At 39.3% G+C, this 12693-nt stretch overlaps 1 protein-coding gene across 8 annotated transcripts in view; it reads right to left on the bottom strand.

Annotated features, from left to right (window-relative positions):
• The window catches only part of GRIA1 (glutamate ionotropic receptor AMPA type subunit 1), a 325563-nt gene that overhangs the window by 19054 nt on the left and 293816 nt on the right, over window positions 1–12693 (bottom strand). The window contains exons 14-15 of one of the 8 annotated variants that reach the window (XM_060198022.1): window positions 6367–6520; window positions 5208–6099 (exon numbers count right to left, since the gene is read on the bottom strand). The exons of 6 other annotated variants lie outside the window; for them this stretch is intronic. In XM_060198022.1, coding sequence (XP_060054005.1) covers window positions 6052–6099; window positions 6367–6520 — 202 coding nt within the window. In that variant the 3' untranslated portion in view covers window positions 5208–6051. Of the gene's footprint in view, window positions 1–5207; window positions 6100–6137; window positions 6521–12693 lie in introns of those variants that run through there. One more of the 8 variants, XM_060198021.1, reaches the window with a different exon arrangement.

Here is a 12693-nt window from a genome sequence, read left to right as displayed (position 1 = left end):
TCATTATGCCAGACAGTTGACAGCTTTGGAAGACCACAGACACCTGTTCCATTAAGTCAGATTAGTATTGATCATATCCCAAGGTTATGACCACATCAATGACAACATGTATGTAAAACATATGCAGAGCCATCTGTGAGGGCCAAGGAAGTCCATCAGTGTCTCTATACTCACAACGCTCACTGCCCGCATTCTGATGTTGTGTATAAGTGTTTGTGTGCAGAGTTCACTGGAGTTTGAGTTAATAGAATAACTAATTAATTGAATTTACCTTCTCATCTTATGATACCTCATATCTGAGAGCTTCAGGCCAGAAATTGACTTTCTCAGGGTATAACTTATGTCTTCTTCTACTGTATTAGTGTGTGTGTATGTGTGTGTCCCCACATTGATATATTTTATTTTATTTTTTTACAATCCCCACTGTGTCCTCTGCCATCAAATTTAATTTTAATACCATTTAGCTGGCATGTGGTCACAGACCATATGAAACATTGGTGGAATGATGAAAGGGGTTTGGATGATCTGTGTCCATAGTAGGTTGCACTAAGCTTCAGAGAGATAACACATGGGCTATCCATTCAGTCCACTGTCTTTGTGGACTCCTGAAACAATCATTTTATTACTATAAACTGTTTTTACCAACTAATGAGTGTAGACAGAGGGCATGGAAGGCAGTTTTATTTTTATTGCCTTTGTTATTTGTTTTTACAATAGCTTAACTTTGGCTATTTGGTAACTTTAGTGTTTTAAGAAGAAGTGTGTTGATTCTTCCCTGGAAAACACTTCTTGACTCACAGGAGCTCAGTTTCCTGCAACCATTACCTTTTATTTATGTTTGTCAGTTTCTGGGCAGCTAACTAGACTGTGGCATATGGATCCCCAAAGGCAAAGGAGACAGACTCCGAATGCTGTTTGCTGCCTGAAAAGGAGTTCATATTTATGATTTCACTTACTCCGCATCGTGAGTTTAAGTGTGGCAGTTTTCAAGCTGAGAAAACAATTTCCATTAACGGATCTCAGAAATACACTCTCTGATCTTTTAGATGCCTTTGTGGGCTAACCCTTTCCTCCATCTTCCTCTTTCTTCTAACAGTTGATGTTAAACAAAATCAAAATAGACTTGGGCTTGAAGAAACATAGGAAGGGTACTGATGAGTCCTAGGATTTTTTTCAGAAAGATTCAGTACAGGCATAGTCACGCACTGCCCAAGTTTCCTGATACCCCTTTCCTCTTTCTTCCTTCACTTTTAAGGAAATGTAGGTAGAGAAGGAGTATCAGTACAAGGAAAGATTCAAGTAGCAACTTTGAGAAAATTCTTAATTATCATTTTTGTTACTAACTCTCAGCTATCCTGTTTTTTATATCTAGAGCTTCCATTATTCTACTCAGGTCCAGAGTCCTGTGTAGAGTTAAGAGTGCCCAGGTATTTAGATAAAGTGAATAATTTCACAGCATGAGGGATGATCCCTATAATAGGAAGTATGGGGAAGAGTCATACCTTCTGTTGGTGGTGAGCTTATTAGCTCCCAAGTCAGAAAATGGGACTGGGTTGAATCTCACCTCTCAGTGTTCCCTGACTGGTTGATTCTCTGGACTGACCTCTGGTCACTTGTGCTATAATGTTTCTGTAGTGATGTCCTGGCCCTGATCCTTAAGTATACTGTCAGCTCCTCAGAGCAGATATGGTTGGTAATATCTGTCTTTATATCCCTACCCACTACATCCAGTGAAAGATACTCCATGAAGACACATAATTAAGAAACATCCTTTCTGTCAAAGTGAATAATTGAATCAATTAATGAATAGAAAAATATACAATTGAATTTTACCTACATCTCAGCTTTTGGGAACATAACAGAAAAGGCTTCGAAAGTTAACAAGAGTGAGAGTGTTGTGTTGATAATTGTAATTTACTAGGGGCCAGGCACTGTACTAAGTATGATAGTTCATCTAATACTTATATTCTTATTTGGCCACTGTACTATTATGTATCCTGTGGGCAAATGAAGTTTGTCTTAAGCGTCCTGCCTAGATCTATGATAAAATTCATACACATAATCATCAATTTCCAAAGATGGGGTACTGCATGCATTGAGAAGCCCTCTCTGATGATCACTAAGACCTCCTCACTTGTCCATGTTAAAATTTTTATTTGTACATAGTTGTAGCATTCAAGGAAGTCCACTGCATAGCAGTGGCAGTCAATGAGAAAAGTCTCATTATGGGACATCTCATAAGATTTTAAGTAACCACTTGTTGAATAAGGAGCCAAAGGATAGAGCCTGCCACTTTCTTATTTCCCTCTATCATTTTTTCTTATCTTTTATTTAAGGAGAAAATTAATGATGTTAGAAAGATGAAAGCCTGGACTTTTTGGGTTCTGCTAGACTTCCCAGTAATATAGATGTGCTTTTTGGAAGAATCCTTGTATTCTAACCCATAAACTTTGATAACTGAGAATGGTAGTAACCTTAAGAAATGGTCATGTTCAATATGTTTATAATAGGTTAGAGAGGTTAGAATTTGATTTTAAAATATTCCATTTGGAAAACATTACATTAAAAATTCAAGAATTTAATAGGTTTAAAGCTAAGATATCTGGACAATTCAGATTGGGGCTGGTAAGGGCTGAGGGACAGAGGCTTTTCTCGAGATTAGTGTTATTTTCCAGATATCCCCATTTCATGCATGGGGTAAACAAGTGAGAACCAAAGCAAGTGTGTTCTCAAGATTAATTTTCTAATAAATAATGTGGGAAAAGAGCAACTTTTGCCTGTCTTCAGCTTCCTTTAATTCAATGAAGGACTTTGAAAGACTCAAAGAATAAAATACCAAGGGAGAGTAGCCTTTTGGAATAAAGGGAAGCCCTTAAGATTGATTGAATGAATTCTGATACATTGTTTTATATTTTCTCTATATTTTGTGTGAAGAATATGACTGAAATCACTAGAAAGGACCCAAGTACTATTAGTTTCAACAATTAATTACATGATTTAGCAAACATATAGTAATACCTGTTTTATGCTAAATCCTATCCCTAGCACCAAACAAAATAAACACACACAAAGCAAGCAAACTAGTATTGGGCCCTAATTCTGTAGAGTTACAATAACCCGAAGATTCTAGGATTCAAATAGATACTTAGCATAAAGATGATGGTGATTTTAGGAGTTTGCAGCCACACTTGTAATCATAACTCAGTGGCATACATAGAAATTATTTCCCATGAGGACAAAGAGCAGAAGAAAAACCCCTAAATACCTAAGCCCTAGCCTTGAGCATGAGGAGCTGATAGTCTGGGGCAGCATTTGTACTGATGATCTTTGGAATCTGGGGTGGGATGACTTGGAACTCTGGAGTGATAGCATGGAATGACCTTGTACTCATTAATGTTTGAGTAATTTATCTCTACCACTATGTGCAAGCACAGCTATCTGCTCACAAAGAAGTTAGAAAAAGTAGTAAACAAAAGATTTCAGATGGGTTTCATTGGGCCTTGGTTTATAAAAGGCTAAGAAATGAGTATCAGGCCAGTTCTGAAGCAACTGCCCATTCTTTTCCTTTGAGGCATTGACTCTAAGAATTTGGAGAGTAATGGAAACCTCCCTTGAAATGTAAACTTTCATGCAATGAAGTACTTTGCTCCCTCCTTCCCTTGAGAAGTTTAATCCTTGGAGGGATTAAGTAGCTCTCCAGTGTGTTCCTCCTGAATGGGAACCTAAAGGCCAGCCACTCCAGCAGTAATTCCATACAGAATGAATATCGGACTGGTGCGCCTCCTAGAGTATGAGAAACAGGTACAGACAGTTCATTGTAGCTCTCAGTGAACCATATCTGTCAAGCAGAAGCATATGACACAGAAGCATATAACAGCAGTTATACAGGCCAGTGTCAGTGATATCTCAAGATACTTGACACAAAATAAATATAGAATGAATGCAGGTCTCTTTACAGTAAATTGGAGGGAGTGGAAATACCATTCAGATAGCCTTTAGCCCTCTAATTCAGTGAAAAGCAAGTGGATTCTAAGAACTGGCCATGATACAATATGAACTAAATGCTGGGTAGTCCAGTAGTATCTTTATCTACTACTGGAGTTTTAACCATCTAGGATCATAATGTACAGAATGAGCCCTCAGTGGTAGAGAACTATGAACTTCATATTTGTTTTTCCATATAATTTCAGCTAGAAATTATATGTGGAGAATTATTTGTGGAGAGAAAGGAAGCTTTGAGACCATTAGTGGGCTTGTAAACGGGTCCAATCTCTAAAGAAAACTGTATAGAGAACCTTTAAATAGCATTGAAAATAGAACTGGCATATGATCCACATATGTACACAAAAGAATATTATTCAGCTATAAAAAGATGAAAATTTGCCATGTGTAGCAAAATGGAAGGGACTCAAGGAAATTATGAAAGCAAAATAAGTTAAAAGGAAACAAAAATATTAACAGAAAAAAACCAAAAATAAATTAGTGAAGATTGACAAAAACAAGATTACCAGAGACAAAGAGAGTAATGGTGGGAGGAGGAGCGAAGGGATCTAATAAATGATGGTAGATTGAAAAAAAAAGAAAGAAAGAAAGAAAAGAAAGAAAGGAAGGAAGAAAGGAAGGAAGGAAGGAAGGAAGGAAGGAAGATACAAAGAACAGAAACATAATTTTTTAAAAAGAAATGAAAATTATGTTTGGGATATTGGTAGAATTAATTGCATGATCAGGGGCACATCCTTTATATATACCTACATTATCAGATTGTTCACTGGTAATGGCCTAGGAGACCAAGAAGGTGAGAGTCAGATGATTTAATTTGTTTTGTATGGTCTGTGCTATAGACCCCGTGTTTGCTTGTTCTCATGAATCAGACCACACACATCAGTTGATTTGATCACATGCTCCTAGAGTCACCATGTGCATTGAAGTTGACTGGATAGACATTAGTTAATGTGACAAAAAACCTACAGCAGCTTCCTACTTGTGAACTTTTCTGGTAGATTCTATGAGAAAATTGTCCCTTGCTCTATAGTTGTTGTACCTTAAAATATAGATCAAGAGAAGGAAACAAGGAAGAAAGACATCAGAGTGGGACAAAATAGTGCTGTTAGTAGGTCATCTAAAGACTATTTTGACTATTCCTCTTGAGGAATAAATTTTATTTCTAGAACAGAGAATGTGATTAAGAGGTCTTTGCTTTCTTTTTTTGCAAGACGCTTGCCCTGAAGAGATGCATGAATAACAAATGTAACTTTCTCTGCATGACTTTTGTTTGGTGATTCCTGTAGTTCAATATGTCCATTTCCTTAGGAGGAAGCTGCCTCCTTTGGTACAGAGTTCACCTGGGTCTTAGCTACTTTCTTCCCAAGTAACTAGATTACTGATTATCCAACCATTATCTAGTTCTCAAGCCATAGACTATTCATTGAATGTTGCTGGAGCTATTGTCCCAGAAAAATCTCTACAGGGGCTCAACTCAGTGCTTCCCTTCCACTTCTTCTTTTTAAAAATATTTATTTATTTATTTATTTATTTCCTTTTGTTGCCCATGTTTTATTGTTGTAGTTATTATTGCTGTTATTGATGTCATCACTGTTGGATAGGACAGAGAGAAATGGAGAGAGGAGGGGAAGACAGAGAGGGGGAGAGAAAGACCTACAGAGCTGCTTCACCGCCTGTGAAGTGACCCCCTCTGACACACCAGGTTTAGAAACTTTCTAGCCTCAGACAAGTGGATGGCAGCAAGGTGGTATTAGCTGAATGTCTCTGGTATAGAGCCCAAAATAGAACAAAATTGCTGATTGGAATGTTTCTGTCTCTCTGCACCCTGAAATTCCCCTTTCATTGTAATGAAAAAGAAGAATAGTTGTTTGGTTCATAGAAGGCTGTGGTCATATATCTGGGTCAGATTTCTACACTAACAACGCAAATGGGAATGCCAGAGGGATGCAGTAAAAGAAAGGAAGTGGGAGAAGAAAGGGGTTAATATTTGAGAGCACCTTTATCTCTCCGAGTTCTTCATAAGTGAGTTCCTTTATTCCCAGGACAATGCTACAAAACTGGTAGTAGATCCTCATTTGGAATATGAGAAAATGGAGCCTGAGAGATTAAGTAATGACAATTAACACTTCTTAGTTACTTTAGTATGTGCCAAGCAGTGTGGTAAGCACTTTATTTGTTTTCATTTAATCATGTAACAACAACAGTTTAGTGCTACTCCCAACTATCATATTTGGGGAAGCTGAGGCTTAGGAAGATGAGGTAGCTTGTGTGAATTTACTTATTTCTGGCAGATGTGGGATTCACACTCAGCCCTGATTTCAGGGTTCTAACCTTAAGTTGACATTTAATACTAAAAATTTCTACCTTTTCCAATATGACACAGGCTGTAAATGTTGAGGGGTAGGTATTGAACAAGGCTGGATGAATACCAAAGCACATCTGCTCTTCACATTTGCAAGTCCACATGGCAGAGCTTGGATGCATACCACTCCTGGTTTTATGTAATAGTAGCTTCCTTCTTAAAAAAAAAAAAAAGACAGGGAAAATCTGAAATAAAGTGTTGATGAGAGGGAGAAAAGCAAAAGAGAGTTGCTATTTTTTATAGTAACAGCCTCTAAAAAGAAAGTAACATACAATTTGTGTATCAGCAAGAGAAAACAGTGCTTCACAGGCAAATTGCAGCCACTCTGTACTGCTTCTTAGGCCATGGTCAAAACCATTCATTTCCTGTGCCATTGATTTCTACATCTCTCCTTGCCATTTTATTTTAGTCACCACCATCCCCTCTCTTTCCTTAAGGTTTGTTTCAACCAGGAATGATGTAAATTCAGCCCCAAGAGTAGGATATGTGTCTTTTGTCTTTGATTTCACCAATCCTACCCTGCTTCTAGTCTGGCCCTCTAATTCTAGGGGTATACTTTACGATGAGACTTCCAAGGCTTTCAATTTTCCCCTGATGTTTAAAGATGTCACATTTTGGGGCCAGGTGGTGACATAACTGGTAGAGTGCACATATTACCATGCACAGGGACATAGGTTCAAGCCTCTGGTCCCACACATGTAAGGGGGAAGCTTTGTAAGTGGTGAATCAGTGCTGCATGTATCTCTCTTATTATCACCCCTCCTTATCATTTTTCTCTGTCCTATAAAATTTAAATAAATAAATAAATGTAAAAAGGATGTCATATGATGAGGAAGCAGAGGCGGTGAGGGTGACTTTGTTATCTCAGTCCTACTCCAGAAAGGGAAATGATTAGACCCAAATCAGAGCATGTGGTGGAGATACATGCTCAAGCAAGCATAGGGCACTGACTACGTACACTGTCCTGCACATACCTCCTCTTGCCCACCCCCTTATATATCACATAGTTAGTGTGAAGTGGCTGAAAAAGCTGTGTTTAGTCTGGAATTTGTAAAACATAAACATACTAAGGGTGATTTCTCATGGGCAAACAGGCAGCAAAAAAGGCATTGGATGTGTTCTTTTCTGTTTTCTGGTGTAGGGCCAGTCACCTGTGCTCTGGTTCTGGTCCAAGAGAGAAGATTGTGTTCTCCACAAATGATAGAAGGGGTTAAGGACTCCCTAGGAAATGGAGGCAGCACCATGACCACATAAACAGTCCCCTCCTTCTGTGGAACCATATTGTTCTTGTTTTGTATTGGCTGATTGAAAAAAAGTTAAACTGTGTGTATGTGCATTTGAGAGACAGGGAGGATAGTCTTCATCTTCTGAGTAAGCTTTCCTTCCTCACATTTTCCTCCTTTCTTCCTGAAGAAAGTACACTTGCCTCATGGTGGAGAAAATGTTTTGCAGTCAGATTGCAGTAGCTGAAAATTGAGTCCATTTCTTTTTTTTTTCATATTTATTTATTCATTTTCCATTTTTGTTGCTCTTGTTTTTATTGTTGTAGTTATTGATGTTGTCGTTGTTGGATTGGACAGAAAGAAATGGAGAGAGGAGGGGGAGACAGAGAAGGAGAGAGAAGATAGACACCTGGAAACCTGCTTCACTGCTTGTGAAGTGACCCCCCTATAGGGGAACCGGGGGCTTGAACCAGGATTCTTACACTGGTCCTTGTACTTTTTGCCACCTGTGCTTAACCACTGTGCTACCGCCTGACTCCCCAGTCCTTCTATTTCTAATACAACTTCTATAACCTCTTCATTCCTCAGTTTCTACTATTGTGTTATCAAGATGAAACAGAGTTGTGAGGATTAAATATGAGTGCCCCACCAAGTACTTTATAGAAGTCCCTGGGTTAACTAAATGCTTTGTATGTGTTTTTAATAGGTCTTAATGGCTCATGAGATAGCCCACAGAATATCCCACACCTTACTGTGTGAGGTCCTCAATTTAAGCATCAGAGCCGCATGGCAGTGCCATGGATGGCACTGAGGGAGTTACATGGATGATGGAGCACTGCTGTGGTGGTTCTCCTTTTGTCTGTCTTTCCTATTTTCCTCTCTGTCTCTCTTTCAAAAACAAAACAAAACAAAACAAAACAGAACAACAACAACAGAAAAAAAAAGAATGATAAATTAGGCAGAGGAGATTAGTCAGCTGATGTTGCTTGCCTAAGGCCTTGAGAGACAACAGGTCCTATCACCACCACTGCAATGCTAGTCCCACTCCTTGTCACCACTCTGCCTATACCAGTCTCATGGGAGCTTTCTCTCTATCCTCTATAATCCGTTCATCACTGACTTGGTGTAGAAGGACAGTGCCATTGGCAAACCTCGTTTCTCCATACCAACAGTCATGCACACCCGCACATGTATACACAAAAATGCCCTCACACACCAAAACATACTTGCACACACACACGCACACACGTACTTGTAATACATGAACATAAGCACCCATTCACATGTACCCACACGTGCACACATTCATAGGTACACACATGTATTCATTCACATGCATACACTCAAAATACATTTACACACTCACCACACATGCATTAATATGCACACTCTACATTTATATATAGTCATACCTTGTACATGTGCACATGCATGCACATACACATGCAAATGTGTACTTATACCTTCTTTTTTTGCCTGTTCCTTTTGCCCCACCTCCCTTTTTTTCCTCTTCCCTTTTATCCTATTTCCTTCCTCTGTTCTTTTCTCTCCAATACTTCTGAAAATGCCAACAAATTCATCTTCTCTGCTCATAAAGCTTTGTCTCTGATCAAGCTAGACCTAGGCCACAGAGTTCATGGGGTTACCATGACAACAAGCATTCCTGAATACCCATCAGGAGGCAAGGACCAATTGAAAGAGACTGTCATTTCCCTGGCACATACTGTATTTATTCCCAGTGGCAGACCACACCAGTACTATACTATGGGGAAAGGGTGGGAGGTAAAGAGAAAAAAAATCAGAGTTTTATTTTTCAGTGTGTTCTCTGTGGGGGAGGACTACAAATTGTTCTCAGAGAGACATTTTATTTTTTTTGCAGCCATTGTAAGGGGGTGAGGGTGGGGTTCATGTGCATTTCTTATGAACACAATTGTCTTCACAAAGAAAGAAAAAATAAGTTATTTGCCTCCAAAGTGACTTTTTTGTAGACCTAATGAAAGGAGGGTAGGGTGGAGAATTAACATTAATTAATGCTGATTAATTAATGTTAATTAATTAACTCAAAGCAATGGCAACAGATTTTATTCACATTTTTTGCTATTTAGATACTATAGAAAACATAAGCTCATAAAGTTACAGTGTCTTACCAAGGTAGGCCAAATCATTTGTTCAGTAAAGAACCTTTAACTTGAATGGGTGTTGTCTCATTATAATGATTGTTTTTATGTTGTTTTCCTTTCCTGGCCTCTAGCCCTGCTGGAGGCAAACGCTAGAAGAAGAAGCCCTGCTGGACATATGGGACTTCTATTTGCATATAAAGGAAATACCTGGGGACCTTGCTCAAATCACACATTCCTGGATCCTATCTGAAATGGTTTTTCAGAGCAGTGGAATCAACAGTCTACAAAAACATTACTTATTTATCATTTCCCCATGATGCAGTGTGTTAAAGTGGTGCTGCTCTGAATGACCTTTGTGACACTTAAATCACAATTGGGGGAGGAAGATTTCACTGGACTTTCTTGAAATCACATTGTCCCATTGTGTAGGTATCTAGGAGACTGGAAGTGATAACTATCCTCCAAATATTGTGGGATCTTTTCCTTAGTACTGGCCCTAACTTCCATCCTTTTGTTACTAGATACTAATATGCAAAAGCATTTCTTACTGGATAATGCCCAGCACATGGTTGTATGAAGGGAGAATATATTGTATAAGGATATTAGTATGATGGAAATGTTGATGATAAATACTAAACTGATGATGTCTGATTAAATACCAGCTATGGATCAGATACAGTGACTGTAGGTAGAAATGGGAAGAGGGTTTGATGTTCTTGGTCATTCTAGCATGTGCATGTGGGCTCTGTACTCCTCCCAGCTAAGTCTTGCAACTTTCTAACTACCCAAAGGTGAATTAAGGATGTCAGTGTTTCTGTTTGGGAGGTAATCCCTTAACTCTCTATTTTATGTTGTTCTGTTGCCAGTTTGTACCAGGTTAGGTTTTCAGTGGAATACAGAAGTCACAGGAAACTCACAGTAGACTTATTTATCAGACCACCAAGTATTTGAGAAAATACTGTAATTGGTGGTGAGAGGGAACCTATTACTTCTTTCACTGATCCTCATCCCATTAGAACCTGTCACCAAATAATCTCTCACTAAGATTCCCCACAATAGCTTTTGAGATGACCTTCCTGTTCCTTGTTCCTCCTTTCTGTGATTATACTACAAATCACAGGCAGGCAATCATTGGAATGATTTCTGATATTAGTTAATCCCCATCACTGGTGCTCAATAGCTCTCTATAGCTATCAAATCAAAACTACAGAGATGTTTGCAATTCTTCCCAGTATGACCACACAGATTATTCCTGTTCATGAATGCATTCTCTAATAAGGTAGATCCTTTGTTATTCTTAAGGACAATCCCCATATCTTCCCACCACTGTGTTCGCACCCTTTGTCCCCTCCATATAGTATATTTCCCTCTCCACTTGTTCTCTTATAATTCCTCTAGGTTGGTCTCCCATGGTTCCTCTGCCACAATGCCTCTGTGAATGTGCATGTCCAAATATTGAATTCCCTCTACTTGATGGTTTCTGACCCTGTCATCACTGGGGAAAATAGTAGGTATCTGTAATTATGCTCACAAACTGTACCTGACCATGCTTTCTTTGAGTCTGGGATCACATCTCTCACTACCTCTACCTGAGATCTTATGTGGAAGAAGTATCAGAAAGAAAGGTATGAGACTTGAGTGGGAGCTCACAGACACTCTACACAAGAGCAGAGGCCAGATACTCTGGACTGTCTATCACCCATTAAACTGTGGGATATTACTGCTCTTCTTATCTCCTTGGCCCATACATCCAGCACAGAGAGGACACATGATGGAAGACAAACATCGTATGACCATAGAGATCAGAGAAGACTCTAACTGTAACCACAGTTACAGTTAAAGACCAAGTTTTGACCAATGCCCTGATTAGGATGTAACTCTTAGCAAATTAGAAACTCCTGATGGTTGGTGATAGTGAGATTTAACTCATTAACAGGCCAATCTGATATACTTTTCTTTTTGAGTTGACAATATATGGGCCATTTCCTCCTCGCTGGGAAATTTGAATACATGATCTCTTACTGAACAGAGTATTAATCGTCATAAAGAAAAGAGAATTCAGCTTCACTGGTATAATGCATTTCATTGGCAATGAAAGAACCAATACATCATGATTAGTGGACTTTTTCTTTGTTTTTTCCCTAGTGACTGGCATTGGCTGTGTAGGTCTTTATCCACAACCTCAGGGTTTTAGAAACATAACCTAGCCCCTTTCCCAATCCCAAAACATGCAGGGATAGTCCACAAACAGCATCTGGTTGAAGAAAACACCATATGTCCAAATGGAAAATCAAGTGTGGAGCCACCTTCCCTTATCATAGTATTTGTTTCCAGAGCAGAGGATGTGCATACTCGCGCGTGCGCGTGTGTGTGTGTGCGCACGTGCGCACACACACACACACACACACACACACACACACACACACACACACCTCTCTCTCTCTCTCTCTCTCTGTCACTAAAAGACTTTTTAACATTCTGTAGGACCATGACCTGGCTTCAAGGATCCTTGGCAAGTTTTAGAACACTTGGGTCTTAGATATTATTAGTTCTCCGACTTCCCAAGGCAGGGCTGGTAAAATATCTTGGAAGAAACTAGAGTATATTTGGGCAGACTTAAGGGAATGGGTGTTCATAGGACTGGGGATTTAACTCCATGTAGGTAAAAAGGAGGGGAGGACTCAGTAGGCACAGGCTTGAAACCAAAAAGATTTGAGCACTTCTTCCTGGCAGAGCTGTAGAGAGCTATTCCTTTTTTTTTTTCCTTCCCTCCAGCATTACTGCTAGGGCTTGGAGCCTGCACTATGAATCCACTGCTCCTGGAGGCCATTTTCTCCACTTTCTTGCCCTTATTGTTGTCCTTGTTGCTATTGCTGCTGCTGTTGTTCAATAGGACAGAGAGAAATTGAGAGAAGAGGGGAAGACAGAGATGGGGAGAGAAAGACACCTGCAGACCTGCTTTACTGCCCATGAAGTGACCCCCTTG

This window comes from Erinaceus europaeus, chromosome 9, assembly GCF_950295315.1.
Source record: "Erinaceus europaeus chromosome 9, mEriEur2.1, whole genome shotgun sequence".
Classification (NCBI taxonomy): Eukaryota; Metazoa; Chordata; class Mammalia; order Eulipotyphla; family Erinaceidae; genus Erinaceus; species Erinaceus europaeus.
The sequence above is the reverse complement of the archived record's forward strand: the minus strand, read 5'-3'. Positions and strand labels throughout refer to the sequence as shown.